The sequence below is a fragment of the Daktulosphaira vitifoliae genome, unplaced genomic scaffold, assembly GCF_025091365.1.
Source record: "Daktulosphaira vitifoliae isolate Bord-2020 unplaced genomic scaffold, ASM2509136v1 Scaffold_5, whole genome shotgun sequence".
In the NCBI taxonomy this organism is placed as follows: Eukaryota; Metazoa; Arthropoda; class Insecta; order Hemiptera; family Phylloxeridae; genus Daktulosphaira; species Daktulosphaira vitifoliae.
In genome coordinates, this window is record NW_026099576.1 from 25,856,494 (window position 1) to 25,876,178 (window position 19,685).

At 25.1% G+C, this 19,685-nt stretch overlaps 2 protein-coding genes across 2 annotated transcripts in view; one reads left to right on the forward strand and one right to left on the reverse strand.

Moving 5' to 3' along the window:
- The window catches only part of LOC126908589 (repetitive organellar protein-like), a 47,803-nt gene that overhangs the window by 2,832 nt on the left and 25,286 nt on the right, over window positions 1–19,685 (reverse strand). Inside the window, exons 13-14 of the mRNA XM_050690798.1 lie at window positions 3,299–3,491; window positions 2,666–2,820 (exon numbers count right to left, since the gene is read on the reverse strand). The gene's annotated coding sequence lies outside the window, so the exon portion shown is untranslated. The remainder of the gene's footprint in view (window positions 1–2,665; window positions 2,821–3,298; window positions 3,492–19,685) is intronic.
- LOC126908588 (sodium- and chloride-dependent GABA transporter 2-like) lies at window positions 7,710–18,051 on the forward strand. The gene is made up of 12 exons (XM_050690794.1): window positions 7,710–7,946; window positions 12,909–13,105; window positions 13,876–14,010; window positions 14,847–14,975; window positions 15,041–15,410; window positions 15,477–15,609; window positions 15,731–15,969; window positions 16,028–16,244; window positions 16,325–16,477; window positions 16,711–16,914; window positions 16,985–17,155; window positions 17,220–18,051. Exons 2-12 carry the CDS (start codon window positions 12,910–12,912, stop codon window positions 17,367–17,369), a joined length of 2,097 nt encoding a protein of 698 aa, XP_050546751.1. The 5' UTR covers window positions 7,710–7,946; window position 12,909; the 3' UTR covers window positions 17,370–18,051.

Sequence of the window (19,685 nt, forward strand, 5' to 3'; positions counted from 1 at the left end):
GTGTATACATTACAAACTTGGCATAAATACCATGATAAGAAATTAGATAAGGCAATTATTACTTATCACTCTCATTCAAAAGTATATTGAAAAGATAGCGTTTTCTTCTGTCCTTTTCTCAATACGTATTTCAATGTTTAATACCGTAAAATAGTACATGAAAATTCAAATTTTCACAAACTTCAAAACGCTACAGAATATTTACTACTGAATATTAATAAGATATTTTTTTACTAAAATTTTTCTTAAATTCTACTCTACAAAATAGCTATCTTAGATTTTTTTTTTACATTTTATTTAAAATTTAAAAATAATTAATATTTTTAATAAAATGTAAAAAAATTAATTATTGAGATATAGCTATAGGTCTAACGTCTAACTAATATTTAAAAAAAAAATCAGCTAAAAATATTAACTGGATCAAAAGTTATTTAAGTTGTCAGTGAGTGGTGGGCCACTCTGTATTTCAAATTGTATATAAAATTATTGTGTAAATTAAAAATATCATACTTACATCATAAGCATGACTAAAAAAAAAACTAGCACAGTGGGGACGTGGCATAGTTGGGTCCAGTATAGATTTAATCTGATAGCGATTAAAATCATTATTATAAGAAACGCTTCGATGAAAATCTGTAGATGGTGTTTAATTCTAAGAAATTGGTGGAAATTTCAAAAGCAACATCAACTTATATTTCCTTAATTATATCCAAATTAGTAATTCTTAGATTCAAAAATATAATATATAATTTTTATAATTAATTGTTATCAAATTATTACTGATTTTAATTTTTAATATGTTAAAAGTAATCATTTTTAATCAACTTATTTTTGTCCTTTAAAGTGAATATTTATAATAATAAAAAAAAAAAAATTATTTATTACCATAACTTTTAGCTCAACTTGCAAGTTTGAAATTGACTTCATTAAATAGAAAAAAATGGTATTGTTAAGATTAAAATGCAGTCAGAAAATTTTATAATTACTATTTACAGTAAATTTATCAGAAAAGCTTGACTTTTTTTGCATTTTTATCGTAATAGATTACTTAAATAGAAATCATAGTAATCATTTCTAATTAACTTAAATCCATTGTTAAATTCAGGTGAAACTAGATTTATGATTTATATAGCAACATGTTACAAAAAAAATTTGGAATGTTATAGACTGTTAGTAGCACACACAAATAGAATTTAAAAATTATTAAATTACAAAGTAAAATTATTTACTTTTGTAGTTGAATACTTTTATTATATCAAGTCTAATTCGACAATAAATACTTTTAAAATATTAGAAATGAATAAAGCTGGTTAAGCTACTTTTTATTTAATTAATGGATTTTTTTTTCAATTTTTGAGAGTAATATCCTAAACTAAATACGGATTGTAATCATTTGACACATCGTTGAAAAAGTAGATTAAGTGAGGGTTGGAAAAATAAATCGCAGCCACACAAAAAAAAAAAACACACAGTAAAATAATATTAACATAAATAAAAAATTTCTTCTTACGAGGGGAGACTACAGTGATAGGATCCTTGATATTTTATTGTAGTTATTGAATCTAAATGAAATAAAAATTAAATGATTTGAAAATTTTAAATTTTAACTCAAAAATATAAATTGCCACAGGCGGATTCGATCCTCGTACCCTAAGCATAAAGATTCAAGTGTTACCGATTTGGCAATTTTTCATAGCTTTCGTTGTTTGATAAAATTGACAATTTAAGCTAATTCAAGTTTTAATGTTACTTTTTCGACTTTAAAAAAGCAAATAAATTTAAATAAGTTTAACTTCTTATGTCTAATGAACTTTATTCTATGTCAATTAAATCATTAATAATCATTTAAGTCAGCGTATTTCCTTTGTGAGATATTTTAAAATAAAATAAAATACAAAACCCAGAATTTTAACACAAAAGTATGCTTTTTTTGAAAACAAACATTTTCACCAAAATGAAAATTTATACTTCGAATTTATTTTTTTTAATAATAAAGTATATAACATAAGCTTTAATTTAGTATTAAATAAAAGCGTCAATATTTCCGGAACATTTTCAAAAATTAAAGTGAATAAGCTTAACTTATGTGCAAAAATTGCTTTTTTGAATCCCTTTGTAGGCAGGTTTAGAGTCAAATTTTCAAAAAAATTATATCAAATAAAAGAAAAATATCTCAAGTTTCAATATAAAAAAATTTTTGTTGATTTGAACTTCAAATATTTTAATGCTACTAAATGTTATTAAAAAAAGGAAGCGATTCTATGAAATTCACTAGGAACAGATGGATTAAAAGTCTCTAGTACTTTAAAAGTTATAAAAGAGACAGTGTGTAATATTTTAAAAAAAACTAGAATGATATTGTATTACTAGAAAAAACAAAATTATGGACAATTACAAATTCTTTACTCGCACGAAACGTTCTGAAAAACCATTTGAGAATTTCTACACAGATTTAAGAAAATATGTGTAGAAATAAGGATTTTCTAATGGACGACTGAATCATAAGTCATTAACGCACAAACTTAATTAACTGCTATATATACACAAGAGCTTTCGAGTCTTGGTAATAATAAATAATACTCTGTTGTATCAATTGATATGTTTCACGAAAATATTTTAATGATCAAATTATTGATATCAAGAAGTACTTATTCAATACACTTACCTTTTGTTTATAGTATTATACAACTTTTAAGTGTTGCGTAAGACATCAAACCAGTTTTTTGAAAACAATTCAAACTCAGATTTTCGCTGAACAAGTTTTTAATGTTTGGGATTCACGGGCAATATGAACATTCTTTGTCTTTAACAAGGCAATATCTATCAAAATATTTTCTCAAATTCATATTAATTAATCGCGAAACAATATTCACAACAAACACTTTTATTACTTTTTTATTGCATTTAAGATTTTTAAGAAAATATTAATTATAATACTTTTAAAACTACCAACTTTTTCATATATTAACATACTATACTGCAGTAACTATGAAAACGTAAAATACTTTATTGTTTGACTATAAAAGAATATTTAGCCAACATTATAATTATTTAAAAAAATTTGTTATAACGTAGCTTTCATCACAAATTTGTGTAAATCAAAATATTCATATATTAATGTTTATTACTAAAATATATTTATAGTTATTTATAATGGATCTTTAATTTTCTATCAGAATTTTTATTCTCCTTTAAAAACAACTGTATAAACAATCACTTAATAAATTGTAAAATATAATTTATTCCGTTCATAAAGTTTCCTTAAGTTTATTTTCAAAATTTTATGATAATCACTTACCTTAACTTAAGACACTTCCAAATGATACATGATGATTAATTCAATAGAATTTCTTTAGTTTGCTTAAGAGGAATTCAATTTTAACATATTCAAACTCAACGAGTTGCGATGTTTAGCGTCCAAGATCTGTTTGACTTTAACAAAATAACACTTGTTTCAGACTTTTTTAATTTAATGTCTTAATCATCTTCCGCTACAACAGATATTTATATATAAAAATTTTAATACTTCTTACAAAATTTTTTAAAAAATATCATACTTTTTAGACAAATTATTTTACATCATTGTTTTAAAACAATTTTCGTACGAGTTAAGAAAAATTCCAAATATTTCAAAAACAGAATTTTGTATAGTAAACTGGATCTTCTTAAGTTTTTTCACAAGAGCTACTCATCTTGTAGAAGATTACACACAAGCTGAATGAATTTTTAATGTTTCGCGATTACGTATAAATTAAATATATAAATATATAAATTAACAATCCTTTCACTTAGCCAATGCAATATAATTTTCAAACTCTGGTCAACTTAATAATTTACTACTTACAAATTAACTATAAATCTTTTACTTAATGGTTTTTACAAAAAATTTAAGCTATTAATATATATAATAAATATATTTATTGAAAAAAAATATAACACTTTCATCGTTCATTAAAAATTAAAATCTCGTCCAAATACTAACAAATTAAACTACAGTAACTATGGAGACATAATTTATTATTAAATCGCTGTAATACAATTTTTAGTATTGTTAAAACTATTTATTTCGATTGATCCAAAATTATTAATTCTTTTTTTGTTAATTTTTCTATCTACGTTTAGAGATTTATACTCCACTAAAAATGAAAATTTTTACAACACTATTTATTATATATTTTCCAAGTGTTAAACGTATACCAAATAAAACAAATACAATAATTTGATTAATTTTTGTTTCCTGTTACAATGTACGCGTTCCTAAATGCAAATAATATGTATGTAATCTGATGTCATTTTTACGTTATTGTTTTGCGCGTTTCCCATTGCGGAGATGGGAACGCTTAGATTCGAATATTTTTATAGATATGAGAGGAGAGTAATTGATAGTTGTAGAAAACACATCCGATGGATAATAACAACAAAATCCGTGTACCACATCTCCAGTAGATATTCGAGTACGTCAGGCTGTCTTAAATAATATCTGACAGGACACCGCGTGGTTACCTCGCGACCGCTGACGTCACAGTGAAGGATTTTAAGATAATAGTTTTCGTCTCCTAGATCCCTGGTACAGTTTTTCTAGATTTTTGAATGGTCCGACATTGTAAATGCGGTTAACAAAAATAGTATACTACTTCTGAATTCCTGGTACTGTTTTTCCAAATATTTTGATTTCTAGTGACAACGACAACGTCGTCCCGCGTGCATCGTATTTCAAGAGAAACGCAGGTCGTTAAGTTGCCTACACCTAAGGCCTTAAATCGACTTTGTGGTTTTTTCCGTTTTATTCTCAATAAAGTTATTTTGGACTCGCTTGGATCTGGTATTGTTAGCTAACATAATATGTTAGATAACTATACAGGAAATTTCATAGAAATATTATTTATGCGTAATTTTAATCATAGATGTCGCAATATTATCATCATATCGGTCAATCGTAATCCAAGAGGTTATTTTAAGTTTTTTGTAAAAGTAATATAAAGAAGAAAAAAAACGTTAAAACCATTCATACAATTTTTAATAACTATCGAATGCAAAATATAAGGGTGTAAATTTGATGTTTAAAATTAATTTGTGTAAATAAATAAATTATTTTTAATCAATTTATTTTTATTATCTCTAATCCGTAGCTGAGAAACTAATGGTTTTTACTTTATCTGTCCATAATAAAATTCTATTGGATCGATTTTGCTCAATGCTATTGATCACAAAACGCATGTCATTGAAGCTATCAACGCTATAATTTTGAAAAAATTTTCCTCAATTCGGAGCGTAATAAAGAAAAATGTCCGACAAAATTACAGTTTTATAAAACAGTAAATGTCGAAAATTTATTCAGTCAAAGTTTATTTTGAATTACATTTCAGTAATAAATATTGGAAGTTAAGTATTAAAGTAGTTCAATAAAATAAATCATTAAGAATTTATTCTAAAAATACTTGAAAGCGTTTCATTATAGAAGCCCATTTTGTAGTATTAAATAGAATCAAAATTAAAAAGGCGTTCAACTATATTGCGATGGGCGTTTATAAATCCGTGGCCTCTTAAAACAGTGTTCGTGAAACAAACTGATTAATCATAGACAAGAAGTTCATTCATGTTGACCCTGTTAATTTCGTATGATTACAAGTGTGTTGTATTTGTTAATCAAATTGACTATACTATTTTATATATGAAAAAATGACTTATATTACTTATTATGACTTGAATTTAGGCGCGCAAGCATATGACATTTTTAGAAGTCAAAAAGTTTTACTATTTATCATGTCTCAAAACACTGGTATCAGTATAAAAAAATGTTTTTCATAATGATTTGAATATTTAAAAATATTTGCATGGAAAATTTCAATCTTTTTGACGTTATCACTTAAAGTAATCAATGGGTTTTATAGGTCATTTTACATTCCTTTTTCAATTTGAAGAGATATTGATATCAAATAGACACATTTAAATTTTTTGATAAATTATAAACAAAATCTTCTATTTATAATTAATCCAAAATGAAATTTATTAATCGTTATGAAGTGTTATTAAAATGATATAAAAAAAATCAATGTTTATACTATTTATATAGTGACAGTTAAACACACTTGCATAATAATAAAGATTGATTTTTAAAATAACATAGCTGTCAATTTTGATGAAATACGTCAAAAGTATTCTAATGACTTGTATGACAAAAGTTATAATGTGTAAAATGTTTAATAAAAATTGTCGATAAAAAATAAATTAATTTTATTTATTATAGTATTCATTAATTTACAATTAGGTACAAAAATTGTTGTTTTACTAATAAATTAAAGTTTGACAAGTTTATTAATACTATAAAAAATACTTTTCGTTGACTTTGAAAATTTAATTTTCTGATTGAGTATAATCATTTATTTTGCATTATACAACGTCTTTTATCTTAAATTAATGAACATTAGAATATAAATTGCATTATTTTTACTTTATATCTTACAACTATGTTTACTTAAACACCAAAATTAAAAATAATCAAAGTATTCAAGATTTAATGTATTGAATAGACGGGTAAAAAAATAACAGCTTCCAAAATGAACACCAAAAAATAATTGTCATTTAATGTTAAGATTAATTATTATTATATTTGATTAAAACTAATTTTTTCACATAAAAGAATGTATAAAAATCAATAAAACAAATATAGAACGTTATGATGTGTTGCAAAATAATGAAAAGGTCATTCATATAATTTTTAGTTCAATATTGAAAATCTAAGCAAAGATGGTATTTATGTATTCTACGGAATATACGAGACAAAAGTTAATGTATGAAATGATATTAAATACTTTTTAATGCTATGTACAAATTTATTTTTTATTTTAAAAGTCTGTTAAGACTTTTTTTTGTTAACTTAACACTCTACTTAAATAATAAGTTGTACATTTCTGTCCACTATCGATTAACTAAACTGCTCTAAAAAAACAGTTGCGAGTACTTGGCATTATAGTTCAAGGTAGATGTATAAAAGCTTATAAATGTTGACTAAATCAATTATGGCGTTTAGCGTTAAGAATCCTTACAGTTAAAACTTCCATACTAATATTATGAATTTCAAGATTTGTTATAACAATATCTCAATAAATATTCTATTTAAATTATTAGAGAAAATTTTTTTCTTTTTAAGAGACATTTACATTTGGTTTACTTGTTTTTTATTTTTATAATTAACTTACCTTAAAATGTATAAAATTAATAACATAAATAAAGTAACACATAGTTTTGACTTTAAGCTTATTAGGTATACAAAACTTGGCAAACGTTCGTTATAAATATTGTTAAAATTCACGTTGTACATAAATAATTTGTTAATTGATACTAAAAAAACAACAGTATATTCAATTTGCATAATTAAAAATAAATATTGTGTATTTTGAGTATAATTTAAAAGAATTTTGTTGATAATTATTATTTAGCATCATTGCATACGAGTATTCTAATTAATTAAACGTATTTTCAATGAAACTTGTGTTTTTTTTCCATAGAAAACATGTCTAAATTTAAAAAATAGATATGATAAAATGATTGATTGATTATTTAAATTCTTATGCGGACATATACCTAATTTCTTCTAAAAATAAACGTAAAGTGCAGTAGACCTGGGGATCAAAATTAAACTACCGTAGCTTTTGATAGAATTAATTTGGTGGCCAATAGTCAGACGGTCACAACATTGTAAACGCTCGAGCCAAATGGTTTGGCGTACATTTTGTTTTCGCTATGTGGTATGCATTATTAATTTGTACGTTAAAGAAAAATCCAAGTTATTTAAATAATCGTTGTTGTTTATTTCTATGAACTATAATTATTTAAATTTTTAATTTTATTTGTTGAGTATTTAATATCTTAAAACACAATACTCTCTATTCTAATTGTGATTAGCTTCATACATTCCAACTATACTAGACTTATAAAATCAATATGTAAGTAGAATAATACATTATTTTATTATAATTTCCTCATGTGGCAAATTAATAACTTAATATTTTTTCCAAAAATTGTCCTTGTTTTAGTAATAATAATAATAATAAATTACTATTAACACATTTTTCATATTATCAATATTTCACAGATTTTATGTAAAAACTAAATATTTTATAATCTTAATAATTTACAAATTTGTACATTTAAGAATATTTGATTATTAAATCATCTTTTATAATATATTTTTGGTCCAAAACAAATTTTATAATTAAAAAAAAAGTGGAATAAATAGTATAGTATCTTAGTATTTAAACAATTATTTTTGCAAAATAAATTTAAGAATCCATTTTAGAAAAGTGTAAAACAATTAAGTATTTGTATACTTTTTTATTTGGATTAAGTACCCAAATTTTTTTCTACGAGTTTTACTATCAAACGCCATTGGGAATTATATTCTTCATTTGAATAAAGGTGAAAAAAGTCGTGTTGCTACCGAAGGATACAATAAATAAATAAAAAAAAAACCCAGCACAAGATGATCGCGGCCCAGTGGTGCGTGGCATAGTTGGGTCAAGTATAATGATATCTGACAGTGATTAAAATCACTATCATAAAAAACGCTTTGATGCAAATCTTTAGATAGAGTTTAATTTTAAAAAATTGGTGGATTATTACAAAAGCTACATGATCTGCTATTTTCTTATTTATATCCTGATTAATATAAAATATGTCGAATGAAAGAGGGATATAAATATTATTTCTTATAAAAAAATTGTATTGATCCATTCACTTTTCAATAAGTTATAGCATTATAAAGTTAAAAATGTAAAAAATAAAATCAAGAATTTTCACACAAAAATAGCATTTGGTAGCTATTTTCACCATGAAGACAAAATAAAGTCCGAATTTTTTTTTTCCTTGATAAAGAATATTACATTAGTTTTAATTTTCAACCTTTTTTTAACCTCCAATCTTCCGGAACATTTTCAAAAGTCAAGTTAAAAAAATTAATTTTTTGTGAAAAAATTGTCATTTTAAACCTACCCCTGTGGGCAGGTAAAGGGTTAAATTTATAAAAATAATATAACAAATAATAGGTAAAGACATCAAGCAGCTATAAAAAAAAAAAATATTGATATGTTCATTTTTGAAAAAGTTACGGCAGTTTTTAGTAAAAAAATTTCGAAAATTAGCAAATTTTAAATTTGTAATTGTTTTGGAGGTTTCCCCCATTTACGGGAAACGAGGGAAATTTTTTCAATTTTTGAGGGTTATGTCTTCGACTAGATACGATTTGTGATCTTTTGACATATTGTTGAAAGAAAACGGTTCGGTGAGAGCTGAGAAAAGTAGTAACAGACACAAAAAAAAAAACACATCATAGTAAAATTAATACCTTCTCTGCTTCGCATCGAAGCTAACATGAAAATTATTGTTATGAAAATCCATGTTTATTTTTCAGTTAAAGCAATACCTAACATAATAACGGTCAGAATTTAGAATCGCCTCAAAAAAAAAAATGAGATATTAGTAAAAATTATTACACCGATAAAGAAGTATATTACATTAGCTTTAATTTAATATAAATATAAAAGTGTCAGACTTCCGGAACACTTTCAAAATTTAAGTTAATAAAGTTAATTTTTGGTGAAAAAATTGTCATTTTGAATCCTCTCCTGTGGGTAGCTAAAGGGACAGATTTATAAAAATAATATAGCAAACAGTAACGATATCATGCATCTATAAAAAAAATCATATCGATTTAGTAATTTATAAAAAAATTATGGCAATTTGAAGTAAAAAAAATTGAAAAATGTCAAAAAATAACAATTTTAAAATTTGTAATTTTTTTGGATATTTCCCCATTTACAGGGAACGAGGAAAATTTATTCAATTTTTGAGGGTAATGTCTTCGACTAGATACGATTTGTGATCTTTTGACATATCGTTGAAAGAAATCGATTTGGTGAGAGCTGAGAAAACTGGTAAGACAAAAAAAAAAAAAACGCATCATAGTAAAATCATTACATTCTCAGCTTCGCATCAAAGTTAATATACTTTAAATTTATTTTACTGAATTATTACTATTTTTAATTTATTTAATTAAGAATAAAAATCTTTTTTTAATATAAAAAATAAATTTAATAATATAGTTAAAACTAAGGGTCGCATGCAATAAATCACAATTTTATATTGTTTGAATATAAAATAGCTACAGAGGGTTTAGGTAAATGTGAAATAAGTTATAAATAGTTAAGCCCCAAGTTCATGTTATATTCGCGTGTTTAAGAAACATTTCAGATCAAAGATATTCATACTAAATTTTAACGGTTTTGAATTATACTTGGCATTTGGCTAAATTGTAGATTTATTAGTATACAGCATTAAGAGCACATTTTTTTTCGAAAAGTAATTTATAATACTAACTTAAATATAATAATTTGTAGTGTCCATAGAATATTTCATATTGTTTATAATAAAAAAACACTTCAGATGAAACAAAACAATACATTTTTTTTTAGTTACTAATTTGAGTCATTTTAAACGAAAAAGTTCAATTTGAGAAATTGGCTATGCGTGATATAAGAATGATCTATGTCATTAATTAATTAATTATTATTGAGTTAAAGCTATGATTAATTTTTGTTATTAATATTCTTAAAAATATATACTGGAATTTTCGGACNATGCGTGATATAAGAATGATCTATGTCATTAATTAATTAATTATTACTGAGTTAAAGCTATGATTAATTTTTGTTATTAATATTCTTAAAAATATATACTGGAATTTTCGGACATATCTTGTACATTATATATTTTTGATTTATAGATGACAGTTGTAAAAAAATTTTTTTAATTAGTTAGGAATATCCACGTGGAATTTATAATTTATTAACTTCTTAGAAAATGTTTACTTTTATTGATTCGTTATAAAAGGATTATTAATTTTAAAACTTTTAAGTAATTTTATGGAAATTATTTTTGACATACATATAATAAAAAAATATGACCTACATATTTTTAAGGAAAGTTGTAACCTCCAAATAACAATTTTATAAATTAATGTTATAAAATCATTTTTACATAATGATAACACTATAACATTATATGTTCTATTAATACTATAAAAATGATTTTATAACATTATTTTAGCTTCGATGAGAAGGAAAAGGTATTGGTTTTACTATGATGTGTTTTTTTTTTTTTTTTTGTGTCTGTTACCACTTTTTCTCAACTCTCACCGAACGGATTTCTTTCAACGATACGTCAAAAGATCACAAATCGTATCTAGTTGGAGAAATTACCCTCAAAAATTGAAAAAATTTCCCTCGTTCCCCGTAAATGGGGAAAACCTCCAAAAAAATTACAAATTTAAAATTTGCTAATTTTCGACATTTTTTAAATTTTCGAAATTTTTTTACTAAAAACTGCCGTAACTTTTTCAAAAATGAACATATCAATATATTTTTTTTTTATAGCTGCTTGATGTCTTTACCTATCATTTGTTATATTATTTTTATAAATTTAACCTTTTACCTGCCTACAGGGGTAAGTTTAAAATGACAATTTTTTTAACTTGACTTTTGAAAATGTTCCGGAAGATTGGAGGTTAAAAAAAGGTTGAAAATTAAAACTAATGTAATATTCTTTATCAAGGAAAAAAAAAATTTGGACTTTATTTTATCTTCAGGATGAAAATGGCTACCGAATGCTATTTTTGTGTGAACATTTTCGATTTTATTTTTTTATTTTTAACTTTATAATGCTATAACTTATTGAAAAGTGTATGGATCAACATAATTTTTTTATGAGAAATAATAATTTTTAATAATCTCTTTTTCATTCGACATACTTTATCTTAATCAGGATATTAATAAGGAACTAGCAGTTTATGAAGCTTTTGGAATTATCCACCAATTTTTTAAAATTAAACACTATCTAAAGTTTTGCATCGAGTCGTTTTTTTTATAGTGATTTTAATTACTGTCAGATATCATTATACTTGATCCAATTGTGCAACGTCACCACTGTGCTACGACCCCCCTGTGCTGGGTTTTTTTTTAAAACTGATATTTGGGTAATTATTTGTTAGTCTTAATAGACTGAAGGCAATTACTTATTATCTAGTGGCTATCTATATTAGATACTAAAATGATTTTATTTTGTGTATCATGTAACATAAAACAATTATTTGTAGTTTAACAGTTTATATTTTAAGTTTTTAACACAAAGTTTTTTATATATTGCAGTTATTTTTATAGATATATTAAAAAATAAACAGTTAAATATTTATGATTTTTTGGTCTTAATAAATAGTATTTTATCAAAGTAAATATCACTTGTAAATTTATCTAAGTTGAATGAATCATAAACCCTAAACATAAATTAAAAAGCATCAATAACAAAAACTATTTTATTTATGTGTAAAATATTAGATTTTAGTCAAGTAATACAATTTCTTGAGTTAAATTAGGCATATAATTTGTTTTTCATTAATAGTCCTAGGTTTCTTTTTGTGTTATAGAGTGAACTTTATTTTACCAACACTAATATTTTTAATTTTGTAACTACTAATTTTTTTATAATCATGCAAGAGTAATTTGTAAAATTTGGCGATGGCTTACCCTTCATTTATAAGTGAACATTAAATAATAGGAAAAAATATATATAAATAATAAATTAAAAAAAAATAAATAAATTAAGTACCTAACTATAATGTTTTATGTATTTAAAATACAATGTAAAACAGTATATAAAACCTTTTTAGTACTATTAGTGTTTTTTCATAATATTTATGAATCATCCTTTTTTAGCTATTCAAATAAGATAAATTTGATGAATAACGTGTAGTAGAGTATAAATTACATTAATCCTGTAAAGAACTTATTTTGTTTAAATGACGCTATTAAATGATTAAATGATTAAATGAATAATGTTTATTATTTTACTTGTTTCAGAATGATGAAATCACAAAATATTTCATTACAAACCGATATTAAATCTTATGAAAAATCTAAATCTACACAATCACCTCAAAGAGAATATCGAGAAGTGTGGACACATAAATTAGATTTCTTATTTTCATGTATAAGTGTATCAGTTGGGCTGGGAAATGTTTGGCGATTTCCCTACTTATGTTACAAGCACGGTGGTGGTAAGCGATGAATTCAGTCGGAAATTAAATTTTTTGATTAAAAATTTTATAAAATAAATAATAGTATTATATGACTATATTTACTTTAAACTTTAATATAAATAAACATAAATTTCTGTTAGTTAAGAAGCTATTTTCACAGACAATTTATGTTATGGTAAAGTATTATACTTTAAAGGCAAATAATGAGGTTATGAGTATTAACAATGAATAATAATCAACGAATTAATGCCAATTTAACCCAAAACAATTAGTGATAACTAATAATAGAGTTGGCAACTTATTGAACCGCAGCTGCAAGCTCATTGTCATTATTAGTAATTTATGCTGTTTTAATTGAAGATGATCAGATTTTTAACGACCTCACTATAAACCAATCAAGTATTCAAATGCCTAAAGCTTATAAAAATTAATGATATTATATCAGTAATATTTTGACATTATCATATCTACTTAATTTATTTATTGGCTGTCATTAATACAATATACGAAATGTTCGAGTTATGCTTTAAAAACAGTTTTAATCTATTTCTCAAATTTGCTTTATAACTTTTTATATTCAATAATTTTATTAAATTATATAAGTACAAGATTCTAAATAGTACTTAAAGCAATTTAATTAATACTACTGTTAAATGTATACTGCATCTAGGTTAATTATTAATCATTGTTACTAAAATATAATGTATAATAATAACTTAAAAAATTTATCTGAAGTTATTCATTTAATTTAATAATTTTTAGTGTGAACTAAACATTTGATATTTTAGGTGCTTTTTTAGTAAGTTATTTCATTTCAATGGTGTTTTGTGGAATACCAATATTTTTTCAAGAAGTTGCAATAGGGCAGTATTTAGGTTCTGGGGGAATGACGTTAGTCGGAAAACTATGTCCAATACTTTCAGGTAAAAAATTTATAATGTTGTATTTTTTATAATGGATTACACTAAAGTGTATTTCGTGATCTATCGTGTAACTTTGCATGTCTATTAATGGGTGTTGCATTTTAAAAAAGCAAACTCACTCCTATACTAAAATTAATATGTTATGCATGAAAAATAAAATATTAGGGATATTACAAAAAAATAAAAGTAGCATAAGTACGTAAATAATGATAATGAACGAATAGATTGAGATAAATGGTCACTATTTAATGGTATGCTTGACTAATAAACATAGAATTTTTTAAAATTCAGAGAATAGTTATAGTAGCAAATAATTTTAATTTCTTTATTTTATAATTATTACAGGGTAAATAATGATTATCTCTTTATTTTTTGTATAAATAAATCTTATGAAAAATACGTCATTTTAATTATGGCTATAATTAAATATAAACGCAACTTTGCGTAAAATTTGTGATGAGGTTGTAGTGAATAATATAATAAATTATACCAATTATATTATATTAACACATAAAATGAATTATTTGTTCTAATGGATAATGAGAAGAAAGACATGAACAACATAAAAAACAACTTAATCTACAATACAATTAATAACAGATGTATAATTAACAATTTAAAATTTAATGGCGGGAAACGCCACTATTAGAAACAAGGGAAAAGTTAATTTATTTCTCCCATTCACAAAAAAAAATGTCTTTATAACAGTTTCTATAATTTAATTTTAATTTTTTGAGAAGTTTTCATTTCAAGAGTTCAAGGGCTTAGCCTCTCAAGTATTGTCTATATTGTAATAATAAACTTTATTGTAATATAAAAACATCTTATGATTTTAGGTACAGGTTATGCGACGATGACAATTGTTTTCTTATTGGACGTTTATTATTGTGTCATTGTTGCTTGGACATTATTTTACTTGATGACTTGTTTCATATCTTTTCCATCATTACCTTGGGATAGTTGTGGTAAGATTTCTATAGAATGTATTTCAATCTAATAACTATTTTGTATCTTTAATATTTTACTTTAGATAATTGGTGGAATACAATACATTGTTCAAAACCAAATGACATAAATAAATTATTTAATAATACATTTAAATATGATATAAAACAATTGTTGAACGCATCATTTTCTCAAAATCACAACTTTAAAATGATACATTCAGTTCAATTTAATGGATCTCAATCATTCACAGAGACTTCATCAAATTATTATACAAATTTTTCTGATTTTTGTAATGTTCTCAAATCTTCATTCTTTTTGGATGACTCAAAAGACGTGACACTTTTACAAAATGTTACTGTTAATTTAAAACTCGAAGGAGATTCTAACGTTTTGAAACAGATTCATAACTGTTTAAATATATCTTCAATAACACCTGCTGAAGAATATTGGGAGTGCGTCATATCTACCAGTGTATAATATATTTCCAGAATTATTCATAATTCGGAGTGTTGTTATAGGAATAGAGTGCTAATGTTGTCAAAAGGAATTGAAGAAATCGGAGGAATCCAATGGGAATTATTAATATTATTAGGAGTTTCGTGGATCTTTATTTATTTCATTTTGGGAAAAGGTCTTAGTCAAAGTGGAAAGGTATCTAAGAGTTAAATATCATTTGGTGTACCTAATTATGTAGAATTTCAATGCTTATAAGTATTGTGGTAATTATTATTCATAGTATTAATATACTGGTATGTTTTATTAACAAAAATAGATAGTTTGGGTTATAGCTATGTTTCCCTATTTGATTATGGGAGCTTTACTCATTCGAGCAGTGACATTAAAAGGTGCTGGTGACGGTGTTTCTTTTCTTATAACTCCACGATGGAAAAGTCTTATGAACTCAGATACATGGATTGAAGGGACCACTCAGATATTCTTCGGCTATAGTGTTGGTGTAGGAACATTACCAGCTCTAGGTTCATTTAATCGCTTTCATCACAATTGTTACAGGTATTATAAATATCGAAAAATATTTAGTTTTTCTTTAATTAATTTTAAATTTAAATAGGGATGCAATCTTGACTTGTTTCATAAATACAGTAACTTCAATCATACCTAGTTTGATAACATTTAGTATATTAGGCTTTATTGCCAATTCTCAAGGGACTACTGTGAAAGATGTAGTTGAAAGCGGACCTGGGTTGGTTTTTATAACATATCCTCAGGTGGTGCTTCAGTTGCCTGGAGCAAGAATGTGGGCAATCGTATTCTTTGTTATGCTTGCTGTAGGTATGGTTGCATGTGTAATTTCACATGCTATACACATGTACATGCACACGATTTTTAGCTTTTTTTAAATTTCTAGATGATTGGAATAGATAGCGAGTTTTGTAATGTAGAGTCATTCATAACTGGATTGATAGATAAATGGCCAAAATATTTACATGATAAACGAAAAAAATTCACTATGTTTGTATGTGTTGCAATGTTTATACTAAGTTCGTTAATGGTAACTAATGTAAGTAACAGTATTATCCAAGTACACAACATTACTCCAATAAAATTTTCATAAAATTAATTAATTATTTGTGCAAGAGATCAATAATAAAAATCAACTTATTGGTTTAAATATTGATTTTTATCATACTAAACTATCAAAATTTGCAAGATATAAGTCATTTTCTTGTAATTTTTAATTACATTAGATTTTATTATTAAAAAGTTATGATTCAATATCAAATTTAATTATAGGGTGGAACGTACATATTTCAACTTATGGATACATACGCTGCATCAGGTGTATCATTACTTTGGGTGTGTTTCTTTCAAACAATAGCGATATCATGGTGTTTTGGAGCCAATCGTTTTCAAGATTGTATAAACCAAATGTTAGGTTTCCGACCGAATATTTTTTGGTACATTTGTTGGGTTTACCTTGCTCCTTTAGTAATGATTGTAAGATAACATTTATTTTAAAATACGAAAACTGTATACGAGTTTTCTAAAACGTAATTTCATTTTTTAGACTGTATTTGTGTTTTTTATAATAAAATATGAGCCTGTTACATATGGCAAATCATACACTTACCCATGGTGGGGTGAAGGATTAGGAATTTTCATTTCTTTATTGTCAATGATTTGGATACCTTTATATGCATTGTATTATTTAATAACACAACCTGGAACTTTACAACAAGTGAATTTTTAATGTTCAATAAAAATTCTTAATGTCTTATTTTTTATATTTTTAAACTTTTTAGCGGCTTAAACGAGGAATTACACCAATTTCAGAAATTCAATGTAGAGAGAAAACTTCTGATAAAATTATTGGTAAAGAAATTAGCATACAACTAATGGAATATAATGGTTTAGTTTATAATTGTGATAGTGATAACACTAAATCAATTTGAAAATGTATCTAAAAGGCATAAGATTAATTTCCTTTTTTTATGAAAACTTTTTAGACGGTATCTATTTATAATATTATCTAGTTATAGTTACCTCGTAAAAAATCTACTAATGGAGTCAAAGTTCTAGTATGTATATGAACTTATAAAACACAAGTAATATTGAAAAGGAAATAAATGTATTTTTTATATTTAATTTTCGAGAGCAAGGACTAATTTTTGAAGATGTTTGTACCTAATTTTTTTTGAAAATATTATAACTTATAGACATTAATAAATATTAATAATGTTGGTGTAAAACATTAACTTCTAAATTCAATTATTTTAAATTTTATTAAGGCCATCTAATTAAAACTGTTGAAGTATTCAAATTGTACCATGCACCAAAATCTCGTTTATTACTGCATTTTTTTTTTTTAGATTTTTCTGATGAAAATTTGTTAATAATATGAAATTAAAAAAAAAAACAACATAAGATAAATTCCTAAAATATATTAATATTTTTTGTATTCACAGTCGGGTGTAACTTAAGCATTAATTCGAAGTAAGTTTAAAGCTTAACTCTAACCTGTAATAGGACAAAAAAATGTATTATTTATTGACAAAATATCTTATAAGTTATAATTTGGCAACATATTTATTTGTTCTATTTAGACATTTAAAATATATAGTTCATAAAATTTAATGTAAATTTTGTATTTAATACATGGCCACTTAAAACAATTATTCTTTCAAATTTTTATGTAATTAAACAATTAATTATAAAAATAATAAATTGTGGTCTAAGTATGAAAATTATATTTTAGTATCTAAACGTCGATTGTTTATTAATATGAAACATTAACACAATAATAAATTAAAATTTCATGACGGCATACATATTTACGTATAAGAACGTCAATAGTTTTAAAAACTAAAGAAGAATTTTTAGGTTCATACATTTTTTAAATAAAACTTGAATTATTATCATTTTGTTTGTTTGTATTTTATTTTTCAAAGAAGTTATTTCCAAATCGACATATTTTATGTTCTAACTTCGATGAGTTTATTTTTAAAAAATTGTTGTTATTACAAGGTCAGATTCTAGTTTTACAAAATGGTATCAACGATTATTCTAGAATAATTTTTGTACATTGACGTTTATATAGGTGTCAAATTTTTTACAAACCGCTTTTAAAGTAAAAAAAAAACGATAGCAAAGTGAGGTAACAGAAACTGGACGTGAGATAGTTGAGACAAGTATAGATGATATCGGATAGTGATTGTAATCACTGTCATAAGAAACGCTTCGATGCAAAGCTGTAGTTTTTAATTCTAAGAAATATGCATATTTACAAAATCATATCCTCATTAGAAGTTCTTATATTTAAAAGTATAATTGATAAATAATATTTTTTATAGCAATTCAATATATTATCAAATTAATATTTAATATTGTAATTTTTATGGAGAAATAATAAAAAATGAAAAAGTAGTATATTTTGTTACTTCTGTGACAAACATGTATAAAAATTAAAGGGCTCAATACTTTATAAAAAAAAAATTTTTCCCTTGAATGAATAAATACATTGGTTTAAAAGGAAATTTTACTGGAATTAAAAATATTGTAGCGACTAACGTCGTAATCAAAGAATAAAAACAATCAAACGGCCAGCTCGTTGTATGGATGGCGTAAAGCCGTTTAATCGAGTAAATTGTTGCACAAAACAAAAGAAATAATAAAATCGAACAAGAAAAATAACCAAAATTAACAATAATAATATTATTGACAAAGTCGCACTGGATGGTTGCGGTTGAATTTTTTGACGGGCGGCGTAAGTACAGAGATAGATGTCACGAAGATGACTGACTGGACGTATTATTGCGGCGGGGTATACGACGCTAGGCATTTGTTGGACTTTACACCACGACGATAACGCGTGTGTGTGACGGTCCGGTTTACAGTTAAGCGATGGCTGAGAAGGAGCTGACACGACCGCGGGGTGTCAACGTGTGACAACGCCGTGGCCGTGTCAAATACCCCCCCACCAAGCCGCCGCTGTACTCTAGAAATCAAATGAAATAGCGCATATGGCGTTCCGTGTTTGGTCGAATATATTAGAGTGCGCATAGCGCAATAACAAGCCGCAATACTTACGTTGTATGTTTGATGGAGTGGGTGGTAGTGCCCCGCGAAGTGCGCGCAGCAGGGAGGGGGTTTGGAGTATCGACCCCGCGCGTAACGCGCTCGGACGGAGAGTAGTACCGAGGAGTTTTGCTAGTCGTAGGGGTAGGCGTCGCTGCGGACCCTCCACTGCCCCTGGCGTATGGATGCTTCGG